The 13,440-nt window shown below is 41.1% G+C and overlaps 2 protein-coding genes across 5 annotated transcripts; both read right to left on the reverse strand.

Annotated features, from left to right (window-relative positions):
- Positions 1 to 397: 397 nt before the first annotated feature.
- Positions 398 to 7,734, reverse strand: cd7al (cd7 antigen-like). 3 transcript variants are annotated; one of them, XM_028399697.1, is made up of 6 exons: positions 6,871 to 7,734; positions 4,051 to 4,124; positions 3,347 to 3,700; positions 2,548 to 2,928; positions 1,273 to 1,376; positions 398 to 866 (listed from the first exon to the last, which is right to left on the reverse strand). In XM_028399697.1, the coding sequence occupies exons 2-6, from the start codon at positions 4,112 to 4,114 to the stop codon at positions 669 to 671; spliced, it is 1,101 nt and encodes a 366-aa protein (XP_028255498.1). In that variant the 5' UTR covers positions 4,115 to 4,124; positions 6,871 to 7,734; the 3' UTR covers positions 398 to 668. The 3 variants fall into 3 exon arrangements, with proteins under 3 accessions (XP_028255498.1, XP_028255505.1, XP_028255488.1); XM_028399704.1 differs by having other exon boundaries at positions 6,856 to 7,734; XM_028399687.1 differs by lacking the exon at positions 6,871 to 7,734 and adding an exon at positions 4,268 to 4,323.
- Positions 7,735 to 7,882: 148 nt separating this feature from the next.
- On the reverse strand, positions 7,883 to 12,767 carry znf207b (zinc finger protein 207, b). 2 transcript variants are annotated; one of them, XM_028399673.1, is made up of 11 exons: positions 12,605 to 12,767; positions 12,014 to 12,140; positions 11,778 to 11,916; positions 11,371 to 11,553; positions 11,150 to 11,225; positions 10,986 to 11,047; positions 10,700 to 10,839; positions 10,305 to 10,403; positions 9,386 to 9,631; positions 8,866 to 9,022; positions 7,883 to 8,669 (listed from the first exon to the last, which is right to left on the reverse strand). In XM_028399673.1, exons 1-11 carry the CDS (start codon positions 12,643 to 12,645, stop codon positions 8,518 to 8,520), a joined length of 1,422 nt encoding a protein of 473 aa, XP_028255474.1. In that variant the 5' UTR covers positions 12,646 to 12,767; the 3' UTR covers positions 7,883 to 8,517. The 2 variants fall into 2 exon arrangements, with proteins under 2 accessions (XP_028255474.1, XP_028255465.1); XM_028399664.1 differs by lacking the exon at positions 10,305 to 10,403 and having other exon boundaries at positions 12,605 to 12,645.
- Positions 12,768 to 13,440: the final 673 nt, after the last annotated feature.

Here is a 13,440-nt window from a genome sequence, read left to right on the forward strand (position 1 = left end):
CTAAAGCACTGTGGGTTGTACTGAAAAAAAAGCCCATGGCTTTTAAAGGCTGTCTGTTTTTTTGTAAAGGGGAGGATGGGTGGGGGTGGGACAGTGTGTGTGAGTGTGTGAGTGTGTGTTGGGGTGGGGGGGTACTTTGCCTTTGCCTTTCTCTTTACTTTGGGAAAAAAAAACATTAAGGAAAAATGTCTGTAACTGAAATACAAAGTCGTGGCTTTTAATGTTGTTCTTTTTTTTTTCTCCTCATAGAATGTGATTGTTAAAGACATGCACCGGAAAAAAAATGTTTCCATGAATTATGGAGCTTCTTTCGGACTATATTAATAAATACAAATTTTCTTGGCTGTTACTGGGCGTCTTGTCCTTTCTTTAAATGACATATGTTGTTCAGAAAACATGAACTTTCAAAAACACAATGCTTTAATGAACAGAAGAATTCATTTGTTTGGGTGAGACACAATAAAACAATATAAACATGCAACTGTTGTTGGTTTCCATAGCACACTGATGCATCCATTCACTGTCAAACATGTAATAAAACTTAAAAAGGAAACTAAAATACAAAAAGCAACATCAGGGGAATACTGTGAGATCTAAAATGCTACTAGGAGTACAGACAGTTTGAGGCAGCTGAGTTGAGAAGTTTGGTTTAGTTTGGTGAGAACATTTCATTTCGGACTTTCACTCCTGGGACTTTCGTAATGGTTTTCTAAACATGGTTTCTTCACTGGGCAGTTTCTGTACTCAGAGGGCTCCATTTCCTCCAGATGTAGAGGGGCCAGTTTTCGGTTGAGAGGCTGCACCCCGGACATCTCCTCATAGATCGGGGCTTGTGTGTGTGACTTGTTAATGCGGTGGGCGTTGCCCTGAAAGTCATCGAGACAGAAACAAAAAACAAATCAGTTAACATGCACTCAGTTTCCTGTGTTAAAATCAAAGCCATCATCTGACAGGAGTGCATCCTGATAACACATCTGAGCAGTGTGGGCTGAGACCTGTTTTTTAATCGCACACATGTAGTAGCTGGTACAAAGGTGAAACAAATCACAAAAATTAAAAGAAAAATGGAAGAGATATTTCACAACGCTCCTCCGTGAACCTGAAGAAAAACACACTGACAGCAAACAGTTGTGAAACCAGAGTGGTTTTGTGGTGAGCTGCAGAGGAAATCTCTCTCACACAATCCTAACACACAGGTGCTGTTGGTGGTAACACACCAGCTACAGCTTCACTAACTCAACTATTCCTTAAGTCTAAAGTTTATATACTCACTTTATAAATCACCACAAGCACAATGAGCAGGAGGAGCAGTACGACCACGGCTGCAGACAGCGCGTACAGCAGGGTGGAGTAGCCCGAGCAGCCGCACTGATCGCCTGAGGAGAAGCAGAGGACAACACTGAAACAACAACACACATCTCCAGCTGACCTGCTCCACCACTGCATGTCTCCATCATATCTCAAATACTGTGAAATAAGCCATGGAAAGATAGTCCAAGTATGGCAGTGTTCAGTGGAGTGGCACAAACCACAGACTTCCTTCCTTCTTTTAGGTCACATTTTGAATAATTGGTTCTTTTCAAAAGGAAGCAGTTACTGTAGAAAGTCTGAGCCGCTGTGAAGGTCAGCACAACAACACAAACATGCGAACAATCCCAATTTAAAATTTACTCAAGTAGAAAAAGTTGTAAAATTTTAAATACTGATCATGAGGGTGTTGGTTTTAATTCCACCTGTTTGATAGAGGGGCTGTTTTCACCTGTGGAATAATACACATTTATCCTAAAGAGAACAGCACATGTGCAATAACTAATAACTACCAAAATGTTCTAGATAATAAGGCTGATCAAGAACCTGCTATCTGTTACAGCCTGCACAGAAAATTAACTCTTAAGTCACTAAAGACTTTGTCATCAAATATTTACCCACTACACACACCTGCACAGCCCTTAGAGAGTAAAAGCAGCAAAATAACATACAGTTATTGGTTTTCAGGAGATTTGTTGATTAAAAATGCGGCCCTCATGTTTATCATTAAAATAAATGTATTCTGCTATCAGGAGGAAGGTTCTCCCTTAAGGGCCGGGCCCTGCTCAGGGTTTCTTCATGTTAAAAGGGACTTTTTCCTTACCACTTAAGGGGGTCAGGCAATTCTGATTGTAAAAAGCGCAGTAAAAATAAAATTGAACCTAATAAAAATCAATATTTAAATATGAGTAAGATATCAGATTAAAAAGGCACACAAGAACCTCATTACTGTTGTGTAATATGGATATATAGTCTGTTATTGAGGTCTTGTTGTTTGCAGTTATCTGTTGCACACACACAGGAAAAAAGGAAACGCTGCTGTTGCACAACGGACACATTTCATGTCTTTCAGTGTCCTTACACAGTCTCAGAGTGTTACTGATATCACACAGCACAGCAGCTGTGTTAGTACTTTAGTCACTGTGACAACAACACAAATGAGTGGGGAAGCGGAGGACACAAAAAGGCCAGTGAGCTGACGTCACCCCGGTGATCAGCTCCCACTGTGACGTGACCCACCTTGCACAGACACAAAGAACACTCGTCTCCCTAGACCGGTGCTGCTGCTGTCGGACCGGCCTCGCAGGAGCAGCTGGCAGCTGTACAGGCCGCTGTCGTCCGGCTGCAGCTGCTGCAGGGTCAGGTTGAAGGTGATGCCTCTGGGTCCGGGCGCAGAGGACAGATGGACCCTCTCAACGGGGAACTGAGAATCCACACTGCTGCTGCTGCTGTGGTGCTGCTTTGAGTGGTACAACACCTCCACAGGTGCCTTGCCCCTCTGCCGCTTCAGACTCACTCCCTCCACGGCCAAGCCTTCCCCGTGTGGGGGGTGGCAGGGGAGCACAGCTGCACCCCCAGCACAGGTCTCTACCAGCTGCATGTCCACCAAGGCTGAGGCATCTCCAGGGGGGGAGGAAAGGGAATAAAACTTTCACTTCCAACATGACTCCAGGTAGTTATTTTAAAGCAGAATGAAATGTACTTGCAACAAGGGAATGTATGGCCGAGTGACATGAGGAAAGGAGGGAGGCTCTGTGGACGTTTTAACATGTCTGAAACACTACTGAGAGACGGTGGCATCACATCATTATAATACACAAACAGAGCTGGTTCACATCCACCTCCAGCATCCTCCATCCTCTTTATGACTGCAAGATACCAGAGCCAAACTGCACTTATTCATAACTACTGACAGATACCATAATACAGTAACACTTCCTGTGGATCAGTGTGAAGTGTAATGGAAAGGTTAACATCCTGCAGGCAGCAAATAGTTAAATATGTGGGCTACAAATGAAGAAAGAAAAAAAACACTCACCAGGACCAACAAAGAGGAAGGATGCCGTCTCTCCTGGTATCTTTATGTCTTCAGAGGCTTGATTATCCACAACGAACTCACAGTAGTAGCGGTCTGTGTCGCTCGCCCTCAGCTTGGAGATGGTCACATTCAGAGAGTGACTGCTCGGGTCTCCACTGACGCTGATGCGATCCTTGTAAGCACTGTTGTTGATGTTGAACTGGCTCTTAGTGTACATGAACAGCACCTCGCCGGGCTGCAACCAGCTGCGTTTTACATAGACACCGAAAGGCGAAGAGTTCCTCTGTGCTGCCACACAGGGAAGGACCACAGACTCTCCCTCCTGATGCTCAAAGAAGTCAAGGTCACAGTGAACTGGACAGAAACAAAAAACAAACACAAATTCATATTTATCTAAAAAATAATTATATTAAATGTAAAAAACAGTGGAACGTGTATGTAAATATTACAAATTAACAATAAAATAGACATCCTGCAATAACTGTTTAGATATCTGCACTTTTTTTTCAAACATTATTTTATTATTTTTATACCAAAACACATAAAATGCAAAACGTAGTAATTTTAACAACTAAATTATATAACTAAAAAAAATGTTTTGTCACATTTTTACCTGTCAGATATTTCCATAAATGTTCTTTAAACATATGTTTTAGAAAGTGACTAAATTCAGTTTTAATTCAAATTAAATCTTCCACACTCACCACACCCAGTCTGTGTGATGACCACAGTCCACAGGAGGGCCAGGTACAGGCTCATCATCTTCATCTTCAAACACCTTCAACACAATAGGGAAGATCCTGAGAGGAGTCCAGTGATGTGAACCATGACCACACAGATGCAACCGTTCAAAACTGAATAAGAAATTTGGTTGACAGTAAATGAAACCAAGAGGAACTCCATGAGGCTCCACCTTCAAACCTCAAGACGGAAGCACATGGTAACCAGCTCACAGCACACATGATGGATCAGCTCCTTCCTCAGCAGCACAGTGATGAAAAAATGTCATCATCACAGCGACGGAACAAAAAACTGACTACAGGTCTAAGTCTTTGTTCTCCAGGAACAACAAACTGAGTGATATCACAGTGGACAGACTGAGGGGTCTAAACAGACAGAAATATATGAAATATGTTATCATTGTATTTTGCCAGAAGTAACAAGAAGAATTTACAGAATCGAACATAGTTGAAAACATAAGTATTTGGCCTTTAAAACTCTTTTGCTCTTTCTTCAGTGAACTGCAGCTCTGTGGGGTTGAGATCAGGTCACTGAGTTCTGAGTTCTTCACAGCTCTTTGGTAGCTGTCTCTGTATGTTTTGGGTCATCTTCCATCTACCAGTCCAGTATTCTATACATTTTACTCCAGAAGTCATCCGGGTCACATCATCACACATCATATTAAACACCAGCCTATCGGTGTGATCAGCTGAAAGTGTGTCATTTCAGAACTGGGAAAACCCTGATCTGCCTGTCTGTTCTTAGGTGCGATCAGTTCCCATTTACATTCATAATGCCACCTCTAGACTGTAGACTTTGACAATGACTCACCTGCCTCCTCCAAAACGTGGCTGGAGGCTGTGAGTCATTGGCTGTTTTTCAGCTTGACAGTCAACCTTTTCCTTTTATGAATGTTCTAGACTGATTTACACTCACAGTGTTTCGGCTGCTGCTCTGATGGGTTTGTTTTGTTTTTTCCTCAGCCCTATGATGGCCTTCTTGCCCTTCTTCTCTTGCATAGACACTTCTTTAGACCTTCCTGTGAACACCTATCAAATGCAAATCTCACAGAACCACTTCCAGGACCTTTATCTGCTTGATTAATCATGAAGCAATGAGGGGACAGGCCACACATACATTATAAATATATAAACCACCAAAAACATGTGAGTGTGTGTGTGTGTGTGTATAAAAATATAATTCCTGAATGGTTAATGCCACACTTTGGCCAAACCCCCTGAATAATTCCAGATTTTACTCACATCTGGAGAGTGTTATTTCTGATTCTAAATGATGTGCAGAGGCCAAATGCCAAAAACTCTCATCGTTCTCATCATCTTCACACACTCACAGTTCAGTGAAGAGAAAAAAAAAACTCAAAAAGATCAGTGAATTATTTTCCACTGTGGGGCTGCAACACAACGTAAATGCAGATGTGATATGTTGGTTAATTTTAGCCACTTCTCAAATGTGCCTAAAATGGCCATGTTTACAGTCTGCTTGTGCACCTACACTGTGTTCCAGCAGGAAACCACAAGCTTAAGCTTTCAAGGTGGGTTTCACTAACAGCTAGGTGTTAGGACTTAAAAAAAACTAAACAAAACAAAACACAAACTGTGTTACAGTAAGACAGATGCAGCTTGTGTGTCTTTTCCCCTGCTTCTATTGGTCAATGACCCTTTGTCTGTGGCTGAATGCGAATGCTCTCTGATGAGCCACAATGCTTTCTTATCTGCCTGTTTTTGTTCTGCAATCAGTAAAGCACATCTGCTTTCAACACTGGTGCTACTAACCACAAATGAAATGCATGACTTTACTTGGAAACAACACAGCACACCACAGCACACACACACACACACACACACACACACACACACACAACCTTCATGTCCTGTGACCTTTACACTGTTTTGACATGAGAACTTGTAGCACAACATGTAGCTGTACTTCCTACAATGCTCTAAGTATCATAGCTGCAATAGTGGCTCTGACAGAATATTCTCCTTAACTTTATGCTGTCTAAGTTTTTCAACATTGACACTGTACCAGAAAGTCTGAAGGACCGTAAAGTTCCCCACACATGCCAGTAGGTGGTGCCAAATACACAAGTTTGTAGGCAGAAAAGACTTGGTTGCAGGAAATGGGGTGAAAAAAAAGAAAAGAAAGTGGCAGCAAAATAATTCAGTTAATTTTATTTAATAAAAAACACTCCTAACAGTGTGGTCTGTCAGTTTCATTCAAATCAAATCAAGACACACATAGTGATTAAAACATGGAAAGAACAGTTGAACAAAGCATCACAAGATAAAACCTTACAATACCATGTAAGTTGGTTCACCTAAAATAAAAATAAAATAAAAATGGTTTTATGATTCTGCCCTTACAGTTTCAGCATGGTTAATAGTAAATATGTGTAAATATAAAACTACACTGAACTCATTTTGAAACCACATTTTGCTCTGTGACAGATGATGTGCTGAGTTAGAAAACAATGGAATTTACAAAACCAATCAATTACCCCTTTACAAACATAAAAGGGAGAACTGTTGAGAACTGCACTGTTAGATAAAAGACCACATGAAAAACCAACATACTACTTCTGCTACTTACCGCATCAGTTAATCTCATAGACAGAACAAGAGCATACCAACTCACATTTGACATTTACAGTTACTCAATGCTCCAATATCACTGTATATTCATCAGGTAACACTGTATAAACACACCAGGTGTTTCATCATCCAGGTGTACAGGACAGACCCACACTATAATGAACATCAGGTACTTACTGGGTTTTAACTGACCTGTCATGCCAGCTGACTGGGTTTTAAGGCTGAAAAGCCGATATGGATGGGCTACAGACAACAAAAACAAATACAGAGCAGTAAGTGATATGAGCAGAGGTTGCACTTGCACCACACTACTATATTAATCTATGTGTGCCATGTGTCTGTTTTTAAAATCAGGTTTGATCTTTAGAGATTGTGTAGTAATCTCAGATGCTGGATTTACAGCATGACACCAATGATTGTGAAAAACTGAAAGGCTGAAAAACAAAACCACCCAGCAACAGAAACTACACTGCAGTGAACACCAAGCCAGGAGTGTGTTTACTTGAAAGTATGATTCCTCTCATTGTGGCTTGAATGTTATCGGTAAACTGTCAGTGAGATTGAGGTTGTGTTAAACTCATGGCTCTTTGTAGAAATTGTAATTAAAAAACTGCATGTTAGACTATAAGGTAGAAAGTAGGTGCTAGCAAATAAGATGTTAAATCAGTCAGCTTTATATTTTAACAATAAAAAGAACAGAGTGACTGCATTGCTGGATTTGTTTTGTTTTACCTTCATTGAGTATTTTTAAAGGAGATGACACATGACAGACACTGACATGGCATTCATGCATGTTTGATAATATAAGGTTAATGAATTGAAGGTTAATTTAGTTTCCCTTTCCCTGTGGTCCAACGGTACCACTATCTACATTTCCCTTTTAACCAGCAGTTACTTCCATCATATCTTGGGTAACATGCAATGTTTAAAAACAAGTTGGCCAACATCTTGGTTTATTTTTTCAAGTTTCAATCATTTTTTATTCATTTACTGAACTGATGAGAAACATTAATTTAAATAAAAAAAGTATTAAGTATAAGTATTTAACAGACACTAGAAGTGGACTGAACAATAAATAGATGGTGGCAAACTTTGTGTATAAATAACCAATACATCTCCATCCCTACACAGAGCCCTAAGATGTGAATAAATACAACACCAGTACAAACCTTCATGACTCACCTCACGTCAGGACAAACCAGCATTGGATTTCAAGATGGATTTTATTACAACAGATTGATTAAACATTACAAAGGATACATACAAGTAAACGTCTTACCGGGAAATATTAAAAACAAACCTGAAAAAAATAATAAAGCTAGAGACTCATGAGTCATGTGACTGAAGCGTACTACTAAAGTGGAAATCATCTTCACTGAGACCCTCACCAACCAAAGTTGGGGACGAACGTCCAACAGCACCTAAGCGTGCTGTGAGGGCCTCAATCAGTCTACTGAAGAAATAAAACATAAAATAATTCAAATGTTTACAAGAGAAACTTGCCTTTGTAAGGGGTTGGTACGTTCATGTAACTCCAGCAGCTTCAAAAGAAATCTGAATCATTTTAACACACTTCACTTCTATGAACCTGAGTGAAACCTAAGGGAAAAATATATCCTCACATGTAATCAAATATCAACAAAACTGTTAGAAACATATGTGGTGTTTGGCTGTGTTCCAATAAAGGTGTTACATTAAATGTCCATGTGTTCTACCAAACAATGTTTGTCTTCACCACCACTGGCTTTACTGCTCTTTGCTGGCAGCTAGGTTTGAAAAAGCACAAGGGTGAGAGAAAGGTGTTAACCTCAAACCTAATGTGGTGGGTGCTTTGTTGCTTCAGTAGCGTCCGGCCGGAGACATGACAGGTGGCCTCATACCCATGGGTGGCCCACCCTGGTATGGTGGCACCATTGGAGGACCCTGCCCATATGGAGGCATCCCACCAGGTATGTAGCTTGGCATGCCCTGAGGAGGGGCACCATACTGACCTAAAGGAAAAAACACACATGCAAAGTGGATGTTATAACGCTACATTTTTAACACTTTAAAGCTACAGCTACATTAAAAGTCCAGACTTCATAGGACTGCTATACAAATTATAAAATGAGTCTATACTGTCTATGTGTTTCACATAATTTAGAAGAGTGTTATGATTTAACTGACTTCCTAACAACATTTTCTTACCATGTATGGGATGCCTCATGCCCGGCTGCTGTGGTGGCAAGCCTTGCTGTGGAGGCATTATGCTTCCCACGGCTGCCACCGAGGCAGCAGCCGCATGGGCCTGACCAGGCCTGGGTATAAGACGCTGGTAACGGGGCAACTGGGCCTTCATCTCTTCCTGTTGGCAGGGACAACACACAAAACAAACATTCAGACTAAAGAAACAATGGTGTGCCCCTTACAGAACAAAAAAACACTCACAAAAATGGGTACCAATGGTGGTGTGCCCTTATTTTAGACTGAGCCTAACCACAAACAAGAAACTACCAAGTAGTGCAATGGACAATCTGAAAGCTCCAATTTGCCAAATATTCCAATGAATATACTGTCATGATTAAAATATTGACACTCTGAACTAGACTGGTGATCAAATACTGTACCAGCCTATTATTGTCTATCACTAAACCTTCTATGATATATATGTATATATCAACCATTACTTACTGTGAAAAGGGCAAAAAAGAAAGCTCAAGCAACTTACCAGCGAGATATCCTCATCAGGGTGGATCAACTTACTAGTTGCACTCGTGGTGGTGAGGGTGGCAGGCTTACTGGTCACTGTGGCTGGGGGTTTGGCCACAGTGGTGCTAGAGGGGTTAGAAGAAGAAGAAGTGGAAGAGGAAACAGAGGACTGGGTATAGGCAGGGAATGTTGCTTTGGGAGGGTCGGAGGCAGTGGCTGTGCTGTGGGAGTTTGATACTGCAGCTCCTGACACGTTCTGCTGGGCCTGTGCAAAGACATATTACAAGGTAACTGACTGGTAGGAGAAGTCACAACCTGTGCTGTCTCACCTTCAACATGCAAAATAAAAAATATATCACAAAGCAATAAGACTATACATAACATACAGTATTATGTGAAAAGACCATGATCAGTTACACCGTGTACTGCTTGAACTCTTAAAAAGTCTCAACAAAGCAGCTGTGGACATCTTAATTTGAGAACTTCTACATTTACTTGCTGTCATATTTAGTATAAATGAGCTCAATGCTGCGGTTTTTCAGACATTCAGAAACCTGAGTTTATTCTTTACTGCTGCAACATACCAATTAAAAGCACAAGTAGTTATTGCACAAGACATGCTGTAGAGGTTTGGAGGGGTGGATAATGCTAACTAAAGAGTCTTATCAATTCGCATTTATGCCTTTTTACGTTAATTAAACAAAGCGCATGCACAGTAATGAAGCTCACAGACAAAACGTATGCCAGTGTTTGTCAGGGAAAACTCTTCCTCCGACTCCAATGCTATGGCCACGTGCTTGATTTGATGCACTAGTAGGCTTACAAGGCAAACACTGTTAGTAAACAGTCTAGTTCACTTTGTAATTTACAGCGAGAGTTAATAAAAACGCAACATGCAGCTGCCATAGCCCACATCAAAGTCCTGTCTGTGAGCATACTTGTGGCATGTTAGGAATAGGAGGCTGGGAGGAGGCAGACTGAAGGTCTGCGAGTGGACAGGAAACGGCTGCTGTGCTGCTGTGAACACCAGAGCCCATCTGCAGCATGGTGGAAAGGAGATCACAGCATTGACATGTCACATGTCCACACAATCTCTCCAAACTTATTATGAGTTTATTAAGAGTACTACACTATGGTGGGGCCAATTTAGAAACAGACAGGGTTAGAAAAAGAGCACAAAAGACCAGAAACCAAAAGAAAGAAAACCAAAGAATGTTCCTGAATGCTGTGCCTAGCCACACAAAAGTGGGCAAATAACTGAATAGAGAAGAGTTTACCACTTCAGGTTAGAATGTAAAGAAAGTCTATGCCACTGCACATGTATGATGCCCACCTGTGCTGCACTTGGAAAGAGGGGTTTGGTGACAGCGGGCTGGGCCGCTGGTAGTGCTGGTCGACTGGGTATTGGTCCTGCTGCAGGGGCCGGGGCCATGTGTGGGATCCCTGGCCTTGGAGCCATGTGAGGTGGCAGCCCTAAAGGATCAACCAGCCATCATAAATATTTTTTTACATAAACACAGACAAGTGTTCAGGAGCTATTTTGCCAAAACAATTTCTGAATTAAACAATAATTTTGAGACAACACTGCCCAATGTGCAGCTTTTTAAACCGCAACTCACCTGGTGGAACTCCGGGCATACCTGGCATCATGGGAGGCATCATCCCACCCATAGGCATCATGCTGCAAAGGAAAATTAAATATGATATATAAATCACTAGTATATATGGATTTATTAACAAAATGCAAAAACAATACTAAAAAACTATGTTCCAGCTAACTCACCCTGGTGGCATTCCATGCATTGCAGGAGGCATGCCGTGCATCATGGGAGGGACACCTGGCATCATGGGAGGCATTCCTGTAACAAATATTCAGAAGACAATATAAATATTAGTGGCAGTTTTGTGCCATTTTGCCAACTGCCATAATCTCCATCAATCCAGCTTCAATTAACTCAATTAAGGCTGGTTTCCAAAATGCACCATATAAAACCAAATCCTTACCTTGATATCCTGCAGGAGGCATCCCGGGTGCGCCGGCCATGGGTGGCATCCCAGGTTGAGCCATTGATGCAGCATAGCCTGCCTGGGGTTGTACAGCAGCAACCTGCTGGGCTGATGGTCCTGCTTCATCATCATCATCATCCTCATCAGAATCATCTTGATTGTTCTTCTTCTTTTGACTCTCTAAAAAAAGAGAGGCAATGCTTGCTTAAGGGGAAGGTGATGCTTTAGTAAAACAGCAATTAATCCATTAAAATTTGTAATACACACAGGAGAAAAACCTAATGCTTTAGATTCTTACTACGTAACAGCACAAATTAAGAATATTACACCTAGTTATCCGCATAGATAAATCACCATAGCTTCCCTAAAATTTCCTTACAGACATTAAAAGTACAAAAACTAACCTTGTGACTTCTGTTCTAATGTCCGTCTTCTTTCCTGCATATCCTTCTCTGGAATTCCCTCCATGCCATAGATCTCCAGCTCAATGTCTGTCCTCCCAGGAATTGCATTTGGGACACTGTCAATTGTCTCTTTGTGCACCTAAAACCCATGCAAAATAAGAAATGCAAAACTGTAACAAAACACAGCGCAGGCAAATCATCTACTTCCTGTTTTGATAAAAAAAGGTCATCATTACCTGCATACAGTGGATAGCCAAGCCCGGGCCAGTGTACAACTTTTTGTGGCAAATGTGACATTTAAAATGCTTTGCCTTTTGGTGCTGAATGAGGATCTTTTCATCATCGAAGTCTCGATTACAGTACCTTGAGGAAGTAGTTAAGGGCTGTCCACAATTCCAACAAGCTTAAGGATATCAGAAAAACCAGCACAACAACACTCACTCAGTCTGTTACCGACAAAAACCAGGAAGCGCAACACACAATAGATTACACAACGTTTCGGACTAATCAGCTCCAAAGGTTGAATCATCAGCGTTACCCTGAACCGTCGTGCTAGCTTTCCGCTAGCTTACTGTTCTTTCGGCAGCACCATAAACTCAGAGCAACATGCTGCTATATAAATGAAGTCGACGGGAAGAGTGATAAACATCAAATAAACACTCGAAAACAACCATCTTAGCGAGTATCAAACCCGCAATAACCAAATCCTTAAGCTAACGTTAGCTTACAGAGCGATAAACTCACGCCAGCTGAGGCCTCCCTTTTGTTAAGCTAACGTGTAGCCTCCGAGGCTCTACGATAAAACGTCACCCGGTTAAAAAGGATACCAGCACCATGGCTTCATTTGCTTCTTCTTTTTCCGCCCCATCTTAAGAAATACTGAAAATGAGGTATCACAACGCTAAATGCTAGTAATATTATCTGTTTGACAACAGCATGCTGTAGTCCCCTCACAAGGCCGAAAATGGCGCTCCGCTGCAGGAAGTTGTAGTGTACACCGCCGCAGCGCGCAAACACCAGGGAGACGTTAGGCCCCGCCCCCACGGCTACAAACCCTTTGATATAAAGGATAAAACTAAGAGACATTTCCGAGGTTTAATAACTATTTTATTGTTAAAACGCCTTTCATTTCAAATAGTTTACAACATTTTAAATAAAAAATAAAAAAACAGCCAGTTAAAATACATCTCAGTTGTTTATATGATATGACTAATATGATTAGTATTCATATTTAGGCTACATGCAGATAGCTGATAGACATAATCATCTTAATTATTTTGTTATTTCTTTAAGGGCTTTGTGGGCAAAAAGCAAAGTACAGTATATATAGTAGGCATAGGCATAGTAATATGCCCGTTAGGAGCTTTTTTTTCAATGCATAAAGATCTCCACTCACCCTTGGAAAGATCAGCAAAGGTTTTGAATGAGAGTCAGTAGTAGTTTCCACATTATTTGCACCATTGACTTTTATTTGTGTAAAATCTTTGTCCTGTGTCACGACCTGGTGTTTGTTTATGGTTTGGTCTTACTTGTTTTGGGTTTTTAGTTTAATCTGTGTTTAGTTATAGTTATTTTTTCCTGTAGTTCTGGTGTTTTGTTTCCCTGGGTTTTTGTTTAGTTCTTGCCTAGTCTTGTCTTTTCTTGTGCTTCCTGTTTTACTTTG

The sequence above is a fragment of the Parambassis ranga genome, chromosome 1 (assembly GCF_900634625.1).
Source record: "Parambassis ranga chromosome 1, fParRan2.1, whole genome shotgun sequence".
Taxonomy (NCBI): domain Eukaryota; kingdom Metazoa; phylum Chordata; class Actinopteri; family Ambassidae; genus Parambassis; species Parambassis ranga.

What these genes read in the sequence shown, in the direction of transcription:
- cd7al (XM_028399687.1), bottom strand. Translation starts at nt 4,308, where the DNA reads ATGTGTGCTGTGAGCTGGTTACCATGTGCTTCCGTCTTGAG. An exon ending in CTTCCTCTTTGTTGGTCCTG is followed by an intron (nt 2,929 to 3,346) that starts GTGAGTGTTTTT and finishes CCCCCCCTGGAG; the next exon opens with ATGCCTCAGCCTTGGTGGAC. An exon ending in GTTCTTTGTGTCTGTGCAAG is followed by an intron (nt 1,377 to 2,547) that starts GTGGGTCACGTC and finishes GCTTCTCCTCAG; the next exon opens with GCGATCAGTGCGGCTGCTCG.
- znf207b (XM_028399673.1), bottom strand. Translation starts at nt 12,645, where the DNA reads ATGGGGCGGAAAAAGAAGAAGCAAATGAAGCCATGGTGCTG. An exon ending in CAAATGAAGCCATGGTGCTG is followed by an intron (nt 12,141 to 12,604) that starts GTATCCTTTTTA and finishes TACTTCCTCAAG; the next exon opens with GTACTGTAATCGAGACTTCG. An exon ending in GCCTCCTGCAGGATATCAAG is followed by an intron (nt 11,226 to 11,370) that starts GTAAGGATTTGG and finishes TATTTGTTACAG; the next exon opens with GAATGCCTCCCATGATGCCA.